General features: G+C 45.1%; 1 protein-coding gene across 3 annotated transcripts in view; it reads left to right on the top strand.

The window, feature by feature from the left end:
* utrn (utrophin) overlaps positions 1 to 18,066 on the top strand; it is a 110,192-nt gene that overhangs the window by 17,428 nt on the left and 74,698 nt on the right. For all 3 annotated transcript variants that reach the window (XM_018730242.2, XM_018730239.2, XM_018730238.2), the window contains exons 7-32: positions 79 to 251; positions 448 to 563; positions 1,171 to 1,334; positions 3,387 to 3,602; positions 4,679 to 4,860; positions 5,009 to 5,159; positions 6,205 to 6,324; positions 6,889 to 6,990; positions 7,237 to 7,344; positions 7,782 to 7,961; positions 8,281 to 8,444; positions 8,705 to 8,828; positions 8,940 to 9,027; positions 10,090 to 10,331; positions 10,480 to 10,660; positions 11,870 to 11,976; positions 12,952 to 13,083; positions 13,188 to 13,301; positions 14,417 to 14,572; positions 15,175 to 15,345; positions 15,893 to 16,072; positions 16,241 to 16,375; positions 16,458 to 16,607; positions 16,688 to 16,849; positions 17,522 to 17,653; positions 17,827 to 18,000. In XM_018730242.2, coding sequence (XP_018585758.1) covers positions 79 to 251; positions 448 to 563; positions 1,171 to 1,334; positions 3,387 to 3,602; positions 4,679 to 4,860; positions 5,009 to 5,159; positions 6,205 to 6,324; positions 6,889 to 6,990; positions 7,237 to 7,344; positions 7,782 to 7,961; positions 8,281 to 8,444; positions 8,705 to 8,828; positions 8,940 to 9,027; positions 10,090 to 10,331; positions 10,480 to 10,660; positions 11,870 to 11,976; positions 12,952 to 13,083; positions 13,188 to 13,301; positions 14,417 to 14,572; positions 15,175 to 15,345; positions 15,893 to 16,072; positions 16,241 to 16,375; positions 16,458 to 16,607; positions 16,688 to 16,849; positions 17,522 to 17,653; positions 17,827 to 18,000 — 3,924 coding nt within the window. The remainder of the gene's footprint in view (positions 1 to 78; positions 252 to 447; positions 564 to 1,170; positions 1,335 to 3,386; positions 3,603 to 4,678; positions 4,861 to 5,008; positions 5,160 to 6,204; positions 6,325 to 6,888; positions 6,991 to 7,236; positions 7,345 to 7,781; positions 7,962 to 8,280; positions 8,445 to 8,704; positions 8,829 to 8,939; positions 9,028 to 10,089; positions 10,332 to 10,479; positions 10,661 to 11,869; positions 11,977 to 12,951; positions 13,084 to 13,187; positions 13,302 to 14,416; positions 14,573 to 15,174; positions 15,346 to 15,892; positions 16,073 to 16,240; positions 16,376 to 16,457; positions 16,608 to 16,687; positions 16,850 to 17,521; positions 17,654 to 17,826; positions 18,001 to 18,066) is intronic.

The following is an 18,066-nucleotide window of genomic DNA, read 5'->3' as shown; positions in this document are numbered from 1 at the left end:
ACTAATGGTGACAGATGGGATTATAAACTGTAGAGGGTGTTCTCAGTTTGGGCTGAGTTTCCTCTGCCGTACCATCAGGTGAAGGACGTCATGAAGGACATCATGTCCAGCCTGCACCAGACCAACAGTGAAAAAATCCTGCTCAGCTGGGTGAGGCAGTACACACGCTCCTATGAGCAGGTGAACGTACTCAACTTTACCACCAGTTGGGCAGATGGCCTGGCCTTCAATGCCATCTTGCATCGCTACCGGTAAGGAACTAGCTCTCATATCCTGTTTCTAACCCACTAAAGTTGATTCTAATGGGACCAAGTCTTAGTGGTCCCCCTGTTTCTGTCTCTGCACCCACTCTGTCCTGAACAGATGTGCAGTATCCATATGAATGAGTTCATGTGATGTGGTTATTAAAAGTTTTTTATGAATTTGCCTCCCACCTCCATCCCACAGGCCTAGTATTTTCAGCTGGGACTCAGTACTTAGTTTGACCCCCACAGAAAGACTGGAGCATGCCTTCACTATTGCTAAGGACCAGCTGGGCATCGAGAGGCTTCTGGATCCCGAAGGTGAATGCACACGTTATTCCCTTCCTTTCCTCATCTTTTTTTGGATTGGACCCCCTTCCATGTTAACCTTTGACCTTGATCACATATCTTATATTGCATTGTCTTGCTTGTGTATCAGCTATCCATTGATAATATCCAGAAGTAGGACTGCAAGGATTGCAGTGGTTACCTGTTTGTGTTTCAGTGAGAAACTTACTGTACCCTTGAGAACAAAGTCCTTAACTGAGAGCTGTGTAGAAAGAGTGAAAATGTCTAATTTTGGGTGTGTGTGTCTGCTAAGGGGTAGCTGGTAGCATAATGATTGGAACTACTGCCTTTGAACCCAAAGGTTGCCAGGTTTGAATCCCATCTACAGCTGTAGTACCCTTGAGCAAGTTACTTACCCTAAATTGCTTCAGTAAAAGTTACCTGGCTGTGTAAATGGGTGAATAGTTGTAGGTTTGTTAACATTGTAAGTTACTTTGGAGAGAAGTGTTGGCTAAATGAATAAACATAAGGCTCTTTGGTCATGGAATATGTGATACTTCCTGCTGCCATCATGACAACATCCTCTCATTACAATGAGACTTTACCTGAATCTCTTCCCCCCCTTATCTGAACCCTGCAGATGTGGCTGTGTCGCTGCCTGACAAGAAATCTATCATCATGTACGTGACATCACTATTTGCTGTATTGCCTAAGGAGGTCACCATGGATGACATTCGTGAGGTGGAGACCCTGCCCAGAAAGTACAAAGTAGATATGGAGGAGGTCCAGGGGGGCGGAAAGCAGGTGGGCATCCACAACATGAGGTAGCGATCTCAGGGCAGCAGATAGATGGCATTTAAATTAGACCTTACTTTTTGCTAACAGACTACATCCTATGGTCCCCAATCTCTGGTCAGAATGATCATCCACTAATCCTAGGGGATGCTGGATGAAATCAAGTTGCAGTTATTGTTCACTGTCTTTCTCTCTAATGTATGATGTATCTTTGATGTGTGATAGGAATGACTGGTAGTGTAGTGGTTAGAGCTGTTGCCTTTGGACTCAAAAGTTGCTGGTTTGAATCCCACCTCCATCTGTAGTATCCTTAACCTACAGATGTACTTACCCTAAATTGCTCCAGTAAAATTGCCCAGCTGTATAAATGGGTAAATAACTATAGGTAGCTTAACATTGTAAGTCGAAAAGCATGAGCTAAATAAATGTAATTTAGTGTAAATATAGGATGTATGGCTGCGTGATATGTGTAAGTAGGATTTCAAATGAGTTTTTTCGCACATCATGGCTCTTTGTTATGCTGAGATTTGAAGATATGTTCCTTCTGGGAAGCAGGGGTGTGGTTGTAACTGATGAGCTGAAGATGCTAGTTGGCAGGATGGAAAAACAACACTGCTCTGTGCTCTCTTTATACCCTTGGAAAAATCTGTGGAATTTTTTTTTTTTTTTCTTCTCCCTCTTTCTTTCTTCTAAACGTGACCTTGCTGTAATGCCATGTTCCAGTCATATGCTGATTCAGGTCAGGCAGTAATGTGTGTTGCAGACCCCCATGCCAGGGAAAAGTAGTTGAGTGGAAAGTCTGTTTCCTCACATCCCATTTTTAACTCCTCTTGCATTCAAACACATCAGCTGCAGCACAACAGTGTGTTGTTTCAGATTTTAGACAGTGACATTTCATGCATAAATGTGCAAATTCAAAGGACTTACACATCACCAATAATTGAAGGGGCAATAGGTGATGTAGTGGTTAAAGCTATCAACCTGTAGTCAAAAGATCTGGGTTCAAATTCCCCGCACCTATTGCAGTATCCTTGATCAAGGCACTTACCCTGAATTGATACAACAAAATGATACACAAATGTACTCATTTATATATCAATAAGTAGCCTAACATTTTCAGTCACCTTAGACGAAAGTGTCAGCTTTGTAATGGTAAGTAGTAACTTAGTTTGGTTAAGAAGTATGTGGATGTTAAGCGGTTAACATCTGAGGGGTGTAGGAGAATATGGAGATTTAGGGAAAAGATCCTGGAGAGCAATGATGTTAGGTCTTCATGACCATTTACTGTTGTCGACAACTCCAGCAGGAGAACGTGGGGCCTCCATCCAGAAATGCCTGAAATAACAAACCCTCTCTGAGAGTGGGCTTCTGTTCAAATGCCACAGAATAAATTTGTCAAATGACCTTTTCCCTCATGATCCAGGGGATTTCAGACAATTTGGGAGATACAAAGGTTTATTTGACTTCTTAGTGGGAAATTCTATTAGGAATTGTCCGCTGTTGTGCCAGCAACCATTTTTCCGTACCGCTTCTGTGAACATGTTCCGTAAAATGAAATAAAATGAAGTGGTTGAGCTTTTAGACTAGACATGAACATCTGTGTTTTGGAGCAAAACCAAACGTGAGATTTGAACATGTTTTATTAATCTCCTAATCATGTCCTTCAGCGAGTGTCTCTGGGATGGCCGGTGGCTCGACAATGTGTAGGACCTTCGGAGCTATGATTGTGCAGCATGCTGTGCTTCCGCTGTGACATTTAAATTACATTAGATGTCTGATCAGGCCTCCTGTGATGTGCTTCATCCCGCAACACTTGAACTCAGTGACACATCCTTTGTCTTTGGAACAGTGTTCGGAGGTGTGTGGTATAGTCCCTGACTTGAGGTTGCAGGTGGCTGTTTTTGAGGATTTAAACTTGAAACAAGGGCCAAGACAGCCGAGTTGTTTAACTCAGTAGAACTTCCACCTGAATTGATGGATGCTGAGTTAAAAGACAGAATTTTTATAAAATAATAATAGTAATGACAGTAGACACATAACTGAACCTGATCTTTTCCACAGGTCTCCTTTGCTGAAGATGAGGCCACCAGCCCCCGGGCTGACACACCCAGCACAGTTACTGAGATGGAGGGAGATGTGGAGGTGGATCTTGATGGCTATCAGACAGCCCTGGAGGAGGTTCTCACCTGGCTGCTTTCAGCTGAGGATGCCCTCCAAATGCAGGATGATGTGTCTGACGACGTGGAGGAGGTCAAGGACCAGTTCCACACCCATGAGGTAAACCATTGTGTCTGGGCCTGTCCTTGGGCATATTTTTTCCCTAGCCAGCAAGGTAACACCAAGCAGCAAGCAAATTCCATGAATTATCCTTGGTCCTTCTGTGAATAACATGCTGGAGCTCCCTGTGTCTTTGATTTCTATTGCTGCAGAAACAGATGGATGAGATGTTTCCTTCTCTCAGTGCTGCTCCTCCCACCTTGTAGTTATACTTCTTAAGAATCAGTCTGAGCTTTTTTTTTTTTTTTTTTTTTTTTTTTGATCCCAGGAGCTTAGCCTGTGTGTGTGTATGTTACGGAGGGAGGATTGAGGGTATATTAATTTGGAGTGTGGGGCCTCCTACTCCCTCGGTACAATCTTGCGATGCAGGGAATCTGAGGAATTCCCTTGAGTTGAGTACTTACTGGAATTTGGCTTGGTGCTCACTCACCCAGGAGGCCATGTGGGTGTAAGGGGTGCAGAATTGGGGATAGGATTTGAGGGGTGTGTTCACACTTTTACTTTTCTCACTGAAAGATAAATGCCTGCAAACCAAATGTTTGAAATTCTGCATACTGGGGCAGAAGTGTGAAGATGAAAACTCTAACCCCTTCAGGGCTGGAAATTAAGCTTATTTTTTAAATTGTGAAAACAATGAGGTGTGATTCCCATGCTACTGTCCTGTAGCAAAAAAATGATCAGAATATGAATTTATAGTTTATATGAACCCTATAATGTGAATTTAGTACACATCTAAAGTTAATTTCATGACTAAATGTTGTGCCTTTTCCATAATTTTCCATTAACATTACCAATCTCACCACAAGCTGCTGTTATCCCATCTCACGGTTTGGGGATGAACAGGGTGTTCTAAAAAAGCCAAGGAGCTTGGGATGAAAAATTGTACTGGATGTGGGAGTTGGACCTAGTTACGGCTGCCACCTCCCGGCCCAGAATCGTGATGGAGGGAGATGAGAAGTTCTTGGAGTTGGTCTTTTGGGGTTCCATGGCAGCCTGGAAGGTCTGGGTAGCTCACTCTGGCCCTAGGCCTTTGACACGCATTTGAGCTTGTGTGTGTGACCTGTCACCGTCTGCAGGCCTTCATGATGGAGCTGACCGCCCACCAGAGTAGTGTGGGCAACGTTTTGCAAGCTGGTAACCAACTCATTGCCCAGGGCAACCTGACAGCAGAGGAGGAGGAGGAGATCCGTGAACAGATGACGCTGCTCAACTCGCGCTGGGAGGGTCTGCGGGTGGCCAGCATGGACAGACAGGCTCGGTGAGCCACAATGCATTGCACTTGGCAGCCACACCCACCAAACCTGACACCATCCTTATTGAGTCACAGTTTCCCTCTCTTTCTCATCTGTGGCCTAGCTGGTGGTGCAGTGCTTTGACCAAATACCCCTTGACCTCTTACCCCCCAGGCTTCATGAAGTGCTTATGGATCTGCAGCAGCAGCAGTTACAACAGCTCTCTGACTGGCTCACACAGACAGAGTCCAGAATCCAGTGCATGGAAAGTGAGCCCACTGCAGGAGACATGGAGGGGTACCAGGCACAGATAGAGGACCATAGGGTAAGCATGTGTATGGTGTGTGGGCCTTGCTAATCCCTCTTTGCCCCTAGTCTCTGCAAACACTAGGTAGGGAAGCAGAGAGCTAGAGGAGAAGTTGGTTTTTATTCAGCTCTTGCCAAATTTTGTAGGACAGAAGTTAGGGAAGAAGGTAGTTCTAGTTCAGGACACAATTGCAGGTAGTAGTTTACCCATGCCCCTGTTGGGTCCTAACGCTTGGGATGTTCTTGTGGGCACCAAACCTAAGCCTTTGTCAATCCCACTGCTGCTTCACAAGCATCCTGTGAGGTGCTCATATGGTGAGGGCTGCAGCACTTTGTGTTCAGTATTGTAGAACAAGGAACTGCTGCACAAGATCTGTTATGCTGGAAGTAACTTTACTGGACATATTCAGCTCCATCCAGCACCTCCAGGCACCCATGGAGTGCTGTAACACACTCTGCATTAATACAGATCATGTGATAATTGAAATGTCGTCTTACTTTTCACCGGTTTTTGAGATGTTTTTCTTTTTTTTTTTTTTTTTTTTTTTTCTTTTTTTTTTAATAAAAGCAATGTCTGATGCATAAAAATTCTCATTTTCTTGAAGGTTTGGTTTTGGCATTTAAGTACAATGACTAACTGATTGAAACCTTTAGAACATACAAATTCTCTAGTCATTCATGGGCAGCATGGTGGTGCAGCAAGTAGTGCTGCTGTCTTACAGCGCCTGGGTGGTGTGAGAGGGCGTGGGTTCAATCCCCACTCAGTCTGTGTTGAGTTTGCATGTTCTTTCCCATGTCTCTGTGGGTTTCCTCCCACAGTCCAAAGACATGCTGTTCAGGTTCCCCCCTATTGTGTGAGTGACAGAGTGTGTTCCACTGATGTATGGATGAGTGACCCATTGTAAGTAGTGTATCTAGTAGTGTAAGTCGCCTTGGTGAATAATGTGTGTAGGCTGGTAACACTACATAGAGTTCATTGGAAGTTGCTTTGGAGAAAAGCGCCTGCTAAATAAATGAATGTATGTAAATGTCATTCCTCCTAACATTTTACTTAATATCTGCAGGCCTTACAGAATGATCTGGAGATGGAGCAGGTGAAAGTGAATTCCCTTACCCACATGGTGGTTGTTGTGGATGAGAATAGTGGGGAAAGTGCAACTGCGGCCTTGGAAGAACAGCTGCAGGTAAAATCCTAAAGTTGTCAGGGAAAATGTAAAAATTAACATTAAGCTAGATGGTTGAAAATTGTCATAACTTGCTCAGGTATTTGAGAATTTTTCAAAAAAATTTTGTCTTTGTGTTTTTAGTCCTTAGTTGAGACGGCATAGCAGTACAGTGTTCCTGAATTGTTTTAAGACGTGGGTTGAGAGGGATGTTAGTAGAAATTATTTTCTGAGAAATTTCTGTTCTGGAAGATGAAGGGTTGACATCCAGAGGCCTTGGGCTGATTGTTCCTTGTTGATGCCACTTTGCCACCTCAGAGAAGCCTTACAGCCCAAAGTGAAAACAGGTGCTTTAGTGGATCTCCAGCAGAATGTGGGAATGGTGCTGGACTCTGCGCTCTGAATGTCATGTATGCTCTGTGATTCCTGCTCTTTTCATTCTACAGACACTTCAAAAAAGCCGTTATAAGAAGGTGCATTACATGTCAAACTCAGGCATGAAGCAATAAATTGACATTTGATTGTATTGCATGTATGAATGTGTTTTTTGTGTGTGTGTGCGCGTGTGCGTGTGTGTGCGTGCAGGCCCTGGGTGAGCGATGGGCTGCTGTGTGCCGCTGGACTGAGGAACGTTGGCACAAGCTCCAGGATGTTCTTCAGGTATGGCATCAACTGCTGGAGGACCAGGTGAGTCCACCCCTACTTGGCAGGTTGCTAACCATTTACAAACACACAGTTATTGACACAGAGAGACATTATTATTTTGAATCTGCAAAGCTTTCTGTGTACTTACTGTTTGGTGTTTTTCCCCAAATGTTCAAAGGGTGTTACTGTGAGCGTGTGATGCCCCACTAGAGGAGCTTGTACCAGTCACACAGTGTTGGCTTTGTGGTGTCTAGTAGTGTGTTGAAATTGCTCGCTTCTTTGTTTCAGAATCTGTTCAAATCCTGGCTCAGCGAGAAGGAGGATGCACTGAGCAGAGTTCAGACGAGCAACTTCAGAGACCCCAATGAGTTGAATGTTAATGTTCGGAGATTGGCTGTAAGTTTTTAATTTTAATTATGGTTTTTTAGTACAGAAATTGAGGACAGCATAGTGGACTCTACACCTGGACCTCACAGGACTTGGGCTGTGAGTTTGAATGTGGGTTTGAATCCATTTGCAAATTTTCTCACATCCTATGCTTTCCGGATAGGTTTGGACCACTGCAACCCTATACTGGACAAGCAGTTATTGATAATGGATGGAAGGATGAATGAATATCAGAAATGCTAAACATCCATAAGTAATATTGGCATTATATTCTGTTTCCTGCAATACATGTAGTGTCAATATATGAAGACAGGTCATACCCACAAACTTGGAGGATGAAAATATCCTCTTACCTTACTGTCATTGGGCCTGTTGAGAGAGCAGTTTGTGTGACCTTTAATTATGTTAATCTGTGACCTATGACCCATTGCTGTTGATATCTGTAGACTCTCAAGGAGGATATGGAGAACAAGAAACGTACACTGGATCAGTTGTCAGATGCCGGACAGGACGTGGTGCAGCTTCTGCAGAGCGCGGAGGCAGCGCACCATATCCAGGGCGACACAGACTGGCTAACCCAGAGATGGGACAACTTGGTCCAGAGATTAGAAGACTGCTCATACCAGGTGGGACAACATCCAGATGCTCTTGAGAACCCTAGATCTGAATCGAAAGCCAGTTTATTAACCACTAGGGCCAGACATGAACACTAGCAACCATATCACTTACTGATAATCACAAGCGTCTCAGTGTTACTGCAAACCAGTGTACCTCAGTCTCATGCACTACTCACTTTAGAGACCAGGTTTACACTCTGTGTCATCATGATGTTTCTGCAGTAGTGTTCTTATTTTGCCATTCCTTTCCTCATTTGCAAAGTGGATACAGTGTGTTATGAGGAAGTGGTGGGGCATTCCTAAATTTCAAGTTTCCCCAACACCACAGGTGGCAGAGTCATTGACCCACACGGGACTGCCGCAGATACAAAAGACCGTTGCTGTAGACACAGCAGTCACCGTGGGAGGGGAGCAATCCTCGCCCCAGCAGCTCCCACCCCCGCCCCCCCAGAAGAAGAGGCAGCTGCAAGAAGACCAGGACATCAGGGCACTGTGAGCTGCGAGCACCGCCTGTCGACCCCTCTGAGAGCCATAGTTACATAGGCTGCCACATGGTCAGCAACATGCTCTGGGGCACTGCTTCCCCACCTTCTGAAGATGGTGGTGCTTGATATTGATGTTGTTCAGCATGAGCAGTGCCACATTTCTTGTGGTCTCTCATAGCGGTCACCATTACCTATTCAAACAGATTCACATCCAGAATGTAGCGGGCTTGTTTTTTATGTGTGGTGGTTGTGTGTAATTCCGCACAGCATTGAGGATGACCTTCCTGAGATTTTGAGCTGGATGGGTCGATGGAAGCGCTCTCTTCAAGCTTTGGATCTCACAGATAATGAGAAAATGCGAGACACATCAGACATAAGACAGAAGCTCAAGGTAAATGTTTATTGCATCACAGTCCTGAGCCGAGGTTCATTGTGTCCACCAGCGCAATAGGTGGTGCTATATCACTGTGTTTGCTTGCCTGTGTTTTCTGCACTTTTTCAGATGCTGGAGGAGCAGCTGGTGGAGAAAGAGCCCAGGGTGATCAATGTGACTCAGGGAGGACAAGCCTTGCTGGGGCGGCTGGAGAAAGGTAAACTACCCCAGACTGTAATCATTCCCCGACTGCTGAAATCCTTGCCTTCATCTGTGATGTTGGAGCATGGCCAGATGAGATGATTTCTGGGAAACACTAGTTTTCAGTATGAGTTTTAAACTTCATTTATATTTATTCACTTATCAGATACTTTTCTTCATACTGGTATAAAACTCAAACCAAGTGCATCAATGACAGACAAAGAACTTCAGACACATGGTGATGTTGCACAGACAAGCTGTGCTTTGATAACAATGTTGCTGGTTTATGGCTGTAAGTGGCTGCCTATAGGAGTGACATTCAAATAGTAAATACATGGGTAATCATAGCAGATGGTGTTGGATTCATTTTTGTAGCTGTCAGGAGAGAAGTAGTTCTGAAAGAGATGGGTTTGAGACCCTTCTTGAAAGCTGGGAGGGAGGAATTCAGCGGTTTTGAGAGACCGAGGAAGTTCATCCGATTACACTGAGGTTAAAACATAAAACCAGCTGACTGATTGAGTGGGGATAACGAAGTGGCCTGGTGGAGAACAGTGATTCTTCCTGTTTTTTAAAGAGAGTCATCAGGCCTTGTAGGTACTGGGATGGTGGTCCTTTTCAACATATGGTACTGCATAATGACAGTCTTGAACTTGGGTTAAGAACACTGCATTCTTTATGGAAATGTTTCCACAAAGGTGAGCATGTTCCACCAGGGGAAACCTCTTCTGAACTGTCTGAACGCATGGTCTTATGTGATGTGTTCAGGAAAAACACTGCACAGCTAGTGCCTACAGGATGGGATGTCTGCAGTTAATTTAGTCCCATAACAGGATTGCTGAACACAACCAGTGTTGCAGACAGAGCTCAGGAGGAGCACATGTGATTTCCCCTTGAATAACTGAATCACTGCAGTCAGTATTCATCCTTGAAATAACAACAACAGGAATTGTGTAGTAGAACTTAGCAGTTTCTCAGCCCTCTGGGTTTTAGTCATGTAGTTATAGTCTTAATCAGGCGGCCACTTACTCACTGTTTTTGGTTCGTCATGGTGTCTCCACTGACCCTGTGTTCTTCACAGAGGGCCTACCCACGGAGGACCTGAGGAGTCGTCTGGATGCCATCAAAGCAGAGTGGGAGGGCAGCCGCAGACTGCTACAGGAGCTGCAGGAGAGGCTTGGGCTCCGGGACCGCATCAGTAACTTCTGCCAGGAGCTACAGATGTTGGAGCAGGCTGTGAGAGGGTCAGAAAACTGGCTGAGGTGCACACCAGAAGCTGATGCAGATGAGGCCTGTCTGCAGTCTCTGTCCACTGCCTGTGAGGTGAGCCAAAGTCAGTCTTCTGTTGAACCCCCCCCTTTCCGAAGCTCAGATTGGGCAGGCAGACCTGGGTTCTAGAGTTCAGTCTGCTAGTATAATGGGCAATCTTGTGCCTCGAGTCCATGTAGCTCACTTATGGTTGTTTCTCTAGGCCAGACTGGAGGAGTTGGAGGCACTCACCTCTCACATTGAGCAGCTGGCCTCTGTGGCAGTAGCGCTGGGCAGGGAGTCGCTGGTGGCTGCGACTCTCCAGGATGACTGGAGTGCCCTGTTTGCCCTTCATACTTCCACCCTGGAGGAGCTGCGCCGAAGGAGAGAGGAGCTGCGCTCGGGTAACAGCCCACAGCAGCAACCAGTCGACATCAGGCCTGCAGGGGCAAACCGTTATCACTGCGTGGTCCAGCTCACTCTGCTTGTTATGCTAGCAGTGCCCGTTTTGGTTATTTTGGTTTTGCTCTGTCTGGCCAGGCGGTTTCAAATGATTGTGACTTTCTTATTGGCATTAATGCTTTCTTGTAACCTGTGCAGTTCAAGCACCATGCTTCCAAACTTTTCTCTTTGTTGTTTAAACTCTGAGGCCTGTCACAATGGGACTTAAGAGCTGGAATTTATGAACAGCCTTCTTAATCCAGGAAAAAGAGCACAGGAAAATTTTTGCCTCTATGACCTTAGAAGGGAAGGGTCTGGCAAGGCCCTTGAGGGTTGGTAGAGTGCCAGAGGAAAGGAGTCTGCTCTCCGCAGGCTGCCTCGCCCTGTAAACATGGGCTCAGTCTTGCACATCAGGCCTCATGCGTTTCCATGGCACTGTTCACATCTCCCTGCTTTTGTTTGGTTGGTTACCGTCTATTAGACTGACGTCTGACATCCCTGTGGTCAAATTTTTGCTGAAGGAGATGCAGCTGGCGGTGATCCATGGCTTTAAATAGATCTGGACTGGAATAAATCAGATACAAACCTTTTTTTTTCCCCTTCTATTAAATATGTCTTGTACCAAAACTCACATGATAGAAGGAAGGTATTTCACTACACAGTCCACAAAAAATGTGTTTTCAAATTGAGCCATACTTTCTCTACTTTTAGTTGTTGAAGTAAAACATTCTGAAGGAAGAATCTTTTTCTGCTAAAACATTATTAGAAATCTGTTGGACTGATAAATATGGTATTGAAAAAGAAATCTGTTGATGATTCCCAGGTCTTAGCTATTTTTTATTCTAAGTAGTTTTTTTTAATCACTCATTTTACTTTGACAGTGTTCTAAGATCTGTTTCATCAGCAGCTGGTGACAGCTCTGCCTTCCAGTTGAATGTGTTCAAGCTTGTGTTCCCTCTTGTGGTACCTTTGAGGAACTGTGACTCATTTTAGTTAAAAATAGGCCAAGTAGAAAGTAAAGAGAGGTATGAAGTCACAGTTTGCAGATCGATTCTCATCATAGTGTCATTTGTCCTATAAACTGTATATATAAAAGTGTGGTATGGAATATAGAAGCATGAGCACCTAATGCTGTTCAGGGCTGACATTTTTGGCGCTGCTTCTCTTTCAAGCTCCTGCCAAGAGTTCCTCCCAGGAGGAGGTGGAACTTCAGCTCGATTCCCTCCAAGATGGCATCGTGGATGTTAGGACAACAGAGGAGGCAGTGCAGAGTGCAGAGGCAAGTTCTGAACCAGCTCGACATTTTTCTTCCAGGACTTTAAATTAAGCTGGCTGCGGCAGAACAGCTGGCAAGAGAAAGAGTGATCACTAATATCACTTGGGCCAGTTGCAGGGGTTGGGGGCCCTTCTTGTGTGTGGAAGCTGGCCTTCCATGGGGTCTAATATAAGGGTTTTTGGCTTTGTGGCATTCTGGGGGCAAAGCCACCGTTGGCAAACTGTGAGCCACTGCAGCCTCTCTTTAGCCATGAAGTGCAGTAAAATTGTGACCATTACTGATTTCACATGATTGGGAAGAGTAACTGCAGCCTCTGTTTGCAAACTAGCTTTAACTCAAGTGTAGCATAGTAACTGTTGTCCAGCTGGGTGACTGTCCAGAGTGATATACAGTACTGTGCAAAAGTCTTAGCCGCTTAGATATTTTACAAAAATATTTGTTTTAGATTATTAATTATTGTCTTCTGCATTAGTGTCAATGGGAAAGAGTATATTTTAGATTTCCAAGCATTCCTTTTGCAAAAAGTTACAGTATTACAGTATGGGTTTTATATGTTGTTAAAGAAAGCGTACACACACACACACACACACACACACACACACACACTGTCTGAAACCACTTATCCCAAGTGGGGTTGCGGCTATCCGAAGCTTAACCCAGCAACACAGGGTGCAGGGCTGGAGGGCGAGGGGACACAACCAGGGTGGGATGCCAGTCCATCGCAAGGCACCCCAAGCAGGATTTGACCTCCAGATTTGCCAGAGAGCGGGACCTGGCCAAGCTTGCCACGACCCTGCTTGGGACAAGCGGTTGTTGACAATGGATGGTTACTAAGCTTTGCAGGAAGTTTATTATTTAAGAGAATTATTTTTGGAAGCATTCTCACTTTACAGCTTTTTTTCTCCAAGTGCCTAAAACTTTTGCACAGTACTGTAATTTTATGTCCAGTAGTGGTAATCAGCTTTCTATCTCTCCCAGGTCCTATTTCAGTTTGTAGAACAGCAGCTGATTGCTGACCCTGTGAACCAGAGCTGGAGCCAGTTGTCCTCCAGGGCCCAAGAGGAGCTGAGGATGCTCAGATGCCTCCTTGAATCCATGCAGGATGCTGAGGTATGACCTTTAGACCAGTTAAATACAAGGGAAAAGACATTGGTGCAGAACCCTAGTGTGGGCTCTCTGGTGGAACCTTGTATGATGGGTGGATTACTTGGCAGGTGAAGATGGTCCGAGTACAATGCTGGCTGGACGGCGTCGAGGCAATGATCTCCAAGGAGGGGGCTACCCCTGGTGATCATGTAAAACCGCAGGAGGAGCTGGACCAATACACAGTTAGTATCTGCACCATGAGCAAGGGGCGAAGCTTGGTGTTGGAAATCTTGTACTGGGCTACACCAGCTCATTGAGTTACAGATGGTTAAGCTACTAATAGCATTTTCTTTACTTCGGGTTTGGTGTTTGTAGCAGACAGACACAACCAGTGTTTACCCTATGATCTGATAGGTGGAAGTATAGGAGTATGGGAGCACCTTAATTCAGCTCAACTTCACTGTGTTTATAGTTTGTGCCTGGTATTCCTGTAGTTAGGTGATCAATAACAAGATGAGGAACCTTCCTCATGTTTATGGATTAAATTGGCACTGAACAGGAGTTTGCAGGGAATGTATTTTTATTTTCAGTCATTTTAAATTAGTTTCAGTTTAGCTCCAAGTTAACAGAAATGCTAAAATAGTTATTTTTTGTAATACATAAGGTCTGTTTTTATTTTTTTGACAATACATTTAAAAAATACTTTTTAGTTGCTGTCTATTGTTCCCAAAATTCGTTCCAATGTCTGTTACACAGATGGACTGTTATTATTTTACTGACTGTGACTTAGCTATAAGAGTGACTTTCGATTAACAAACTAAATTATGACTTCTGGTTACAACTGTGTTCGTAAGTCACAGTGTTCTGAACTGAAGCCAGTGAGTCCTACAGCACACAGCCAGCCAGCCAGCAATGGACCCCCCCCCTTGCTGGAACCAGGGGATGTGTCTCAGCATCCTGAGCCAGCAGTGCGACAGCTAGGATGTCTGTGTTCACAGCTTGACTGTTTGCCTCCAGGCCCTTCACAGCCATGTGACATTAACCTTATTCACTCATGGCAGAAATCAGGCAAGATTTCAAGTGAAGTTGATATTTAAGGGATGTGACAAGCTGACAGAAGATGAGGGAATCATGATTGTTTATAAATACTGCCTTATCAAACCATTGATTAACACTGATGTGCCTTCTACTCTATAAACATGCAAATATTTGAGCTTTGGAGAGAATTGATATGACAGATTTCTGAGGGATGTTGGCGCAGGGTTTGCCTATTTCCTGATGCTTTTCAGCTCCTCCCCATATGTGATGCAAAGGTGAATTATAGCTTGTTTGATATGTTCTTTTGCTGCTGTTTCAGGAGTATTTGAACGAGATGGGGGCAATAGAGGCAGACTTGAACCAGATGCTGGAGAATGTTAGGAGCGTTCAGGCATGTGCACTTCCGGGAGTCGCCACCTGGGGGCAGCTAAAGCTGGAGGAGTGTCGCAGTAGATGGGAGAAGCTGAGCAAACAGGTACTGTCCTCGCAGAGGGTGTGAGGGTGCACAGGTGGCTGGTGGATTTTTGTAGTCTCTTATTTTCATCTTGGAGATGAGCATTTGCCTGTTTTATAAGCAGATAGGTTCTGTTTTTAGTTTTGAAATATGGAATTACTGATAAAATTATAATATGAAGGTTTAATATATATCTTACATTTACTGCTTTAACAGATGCTTTTATCCAAAGTGACTTCCAATGAACGCTATGTAGTATCATCAGCTCACATCTTATTCACCCAACGTGACTTACAATGTTAGATATACTACTTACAATGAGTGTTTCATCCACATACCAGTGAAACACACTTACTCTGTCACTGACACAAATGCACTATGGGTGATTTTAAAGTCACCAGTCCACCTGAACAGCTTGTCTTTGGACTGTTAGAAGAAAACAGAGCACCCTGTGGAAACCCATGCTGACATGGGGAGAACATGCATACTTCACACAGATTGAGCGGGGATCAAACCTATGTCCTCTAGCACCACCCTGGTGCAGTGAGATATCAACGTGACTTGTTGTGCCACAGTGCCGCCTAATAGTTTTCCAAACAATGCTATATTTTGCTCCTACCCAGCTGCAGCAGCACCAAGATCAAGCCTGGGAGACCCAAGAGCGGGCGCTGAACCTGAGGAAAGATCTGCTGGAGATGCAGGAGTGGATGGTGCAGGTGGATGAGGAGTTTCTCATGAGGGACTTTGAGTACAAGAGTCCGGAGGAGTTGGAGGGAGCCTTGGAGGAGATGAAGGTATGGGGTTTGTTTTCTTTGTTGCTGTTTTATTAATGTGTTGCCATTTCATAGGCACTGTAAATCAGGAAAAGCAAAAGGAGGCTGTGATTTACTAGCTTTGCAACGGACTTCATTTGGCACATGACCGGTGGATTTTATGTAAGATCTCTGTAAACGGTACAGGTTGTTGAAGAGTTGCAGTCTCCAGCAACTCATGATTGCGACTTACAATGTTAACCTCCTTACAGTTATTTAACCATTTATACAACTGGGTAATTTTTATGAAAACAATTTAGGGTAAGTACCTTACTCAAGTGTACTGCAGCTAGAGGTAGAGTACGAACCTGCAACCTTTGGGTCCAAAGGCAGCAACTCTAACTGCTGCACTACCAGCTGCCCATTATAGAGGTGGTTTCAGTTCTCTTTGGTGTGGGTAGGTTAGTGTGGGGGTGGGGATACATGTCTCTTTGGGTGGGATATATGGGCTTATGGCATGGTGGTCTTGCACCTCGGCTGCAGTTGTGACAAGTATTGTGTTTGGGTGGCTTGCGCCTTGTGTTCACAGAGAGCCAAAGAGGACGTGTTGCAGAAGGAGGTGCGTGTGAAGATCTTGAAGGACAACATCAACCTGCTGGTGACCAAGTCCCCTTCCAGTGGACAGGACCTGACGGCAGACCTCAGCGGGGTCCTCAGGAACTACCAGAAGCTGTGTGAGAGGTTCCGCAGCAAATGTCACACACTGGAGGTGCGGATGACACTCCACACAAGGCTTAACAGTTCTTCAGCATGTGTGTGCACGACTGGGTGTGACTGTGGCTGTGAGTGGTATGTGGCCTATGAGTGGGTGTGTATATCCCAACTACAGTGTTTTTGGATTTGCTCGTTTAAACAGCTTGCTTCTTTTCTACTGCAGGAGGTGTGGTCCTGTTGGATGGAGCTCCTGCAGTACCTGGACCTGGAGAACAGCTGGCTGAACAGTCTGGAGGAGCGTGTGCAAGCATCTGAGGGGCTCCCTGAGAACAGCCAGGCCATCAACCAGGCCCTGGAGGTAGGCCCTACCCACTGATCACTGCCCTGCCCCTTTGCACAGGTAACTTGTCATTCTTTGACCCCACCATGTTTTTCTACAGGCCCTGGAATCAGTTCTTCGGCACCCTGGAGACAATCGCACGCAAATCCGGGAGCTAGGCCAGACACTCATTGATGGCGGCATTCTTGACGAGATCATCAGCGAGAAGCTAGAGGCTTTCAACAGCCGCTACGAACAACTCAGTCACCAGGTAAGTGGCTGGCATATGACTTGTCATAGCTAGCGTCTGGCTGGCAGAATCTGTGCCCACACCGTCTGTCACTCCTGCAGGCGGTCAGCAGGCAGATTGCTCTGGAACAGCAGCTGCAGACAGTCCGGGAGAATGAGCAGGTCCTCCAGACGCTGCAGGAGTCCCTGAGCCGGGTGGACCAGACACTAACTTCCTACCTTACGGACCGCATGGATGCCTTTCAACTGCCCCAGGAGGCTCAGGTACACTGCCACTACTGTGAATAGTTTTTCAAAATGCTACATGTTGTCTTCATGTCCAAATGACATTGTTGAGGCTGCACTGCCTGGGCTAAATTCCCTTTGTACACTTCACAATTTATTGTTACATGAAAGAGAAAATATAAATTCCAAGTTCTAGGAGCACATACCTAATTAGAAAGAATGAATCAGGATGTTGAACATGTTTGCACCGATTGCTGATAACGTTGGCATTCTTCAATGATGAGGAACAGTATGGCAGGCAATTACATCACTCAAGTCACCAGAATGGTACCTTCCTTGGGCTTGATTTCATAGCAGTTTGAAAAAAATCGGCTGACAATTAGAAGAAAAGCTTTATGATTTTAAGTGTGAACTGAGCAATAAAAAAAACCCTCCTCTTCCCTTTTTTTCCATAATACTGTACATGGTCTAGAGCATTTTTGTCATCAATAATTGATAAAATGCAGAAAACAATTGTTTGCACATAATGTTCAATGTTGCGAAGAAAGGACTTTTGGGATAGACTGGTGTAATAATATGAATAAATTTAAAGTAGGAAGAAGGCCCACTACAAAATAGAGAGGTCATGTGACTGGAATTGCTTTTATTCTCTTGTTACTCGCCCTCTTCTTCTCAAAGGAATCATGCCACTTGTCCTCTTTCTCATCTCAGTGCATCCAGGCAGAAATTGTGGTTCTAGAGGGCCAGGTGGAGGACCTGCGGCAGAAGGGTGTGGGCGGGTCACCAGCTGTGTCTCAGGATGGGAAGGCCTCTCGGGGAGGCACTAAGCTGGAACAGCTGCAGGTCAGTTCTTTTCCATGAATAACAAGGTCCTAAAAGAGACACCCTTATCAGTATGAACACAGTTCATTAACTTTACAAAGAATTCAGAGTTGTTCAGATAAGTTATGATAGCCATGGTGCGTTGAAGCCTGGGATGCAGTACCTTAATCACTGTACCACTGTCCTTCTTGCAGCGGAAGCTCAGGGAGATAAACACCAAGTTCCAGCTCTTTCAGAAGCCTGCTAACTTTGAGCAGCGCATGCTGGACTGCAAGCGAGTCCTTGAGGGTGCCAAGGCAGAGCTCCATGTGTTGGATGTCAGGCAGGTGGAGCCAGAGGAGATTCAGGCGCACCTGAACGGCTGCATGGTAAGTAACACCCTGTCCACTGGACACTGTAGTAATCTGCTGAGATACCTTAATGGAAATGAATCC

The sequence above is a fragment of the Scleropages formosus genome, chromosome 1 (assembly GCF_900964775.1).
Source record: "Scleropages formosus chromosome 1, fSclFor1.1, whole genome shotgun sequence".
In the NCBI taxonomy this organism is placed as follows: Eukaryota; Metazoa; Chordata; class Actinopteri; order Osteoglossiformes; family Osteoglossidae; genus Scleropages; species Scleropages formosus.
This window is presented reverse-complemented; position numbering and strand designations above follow the sequence as displayed.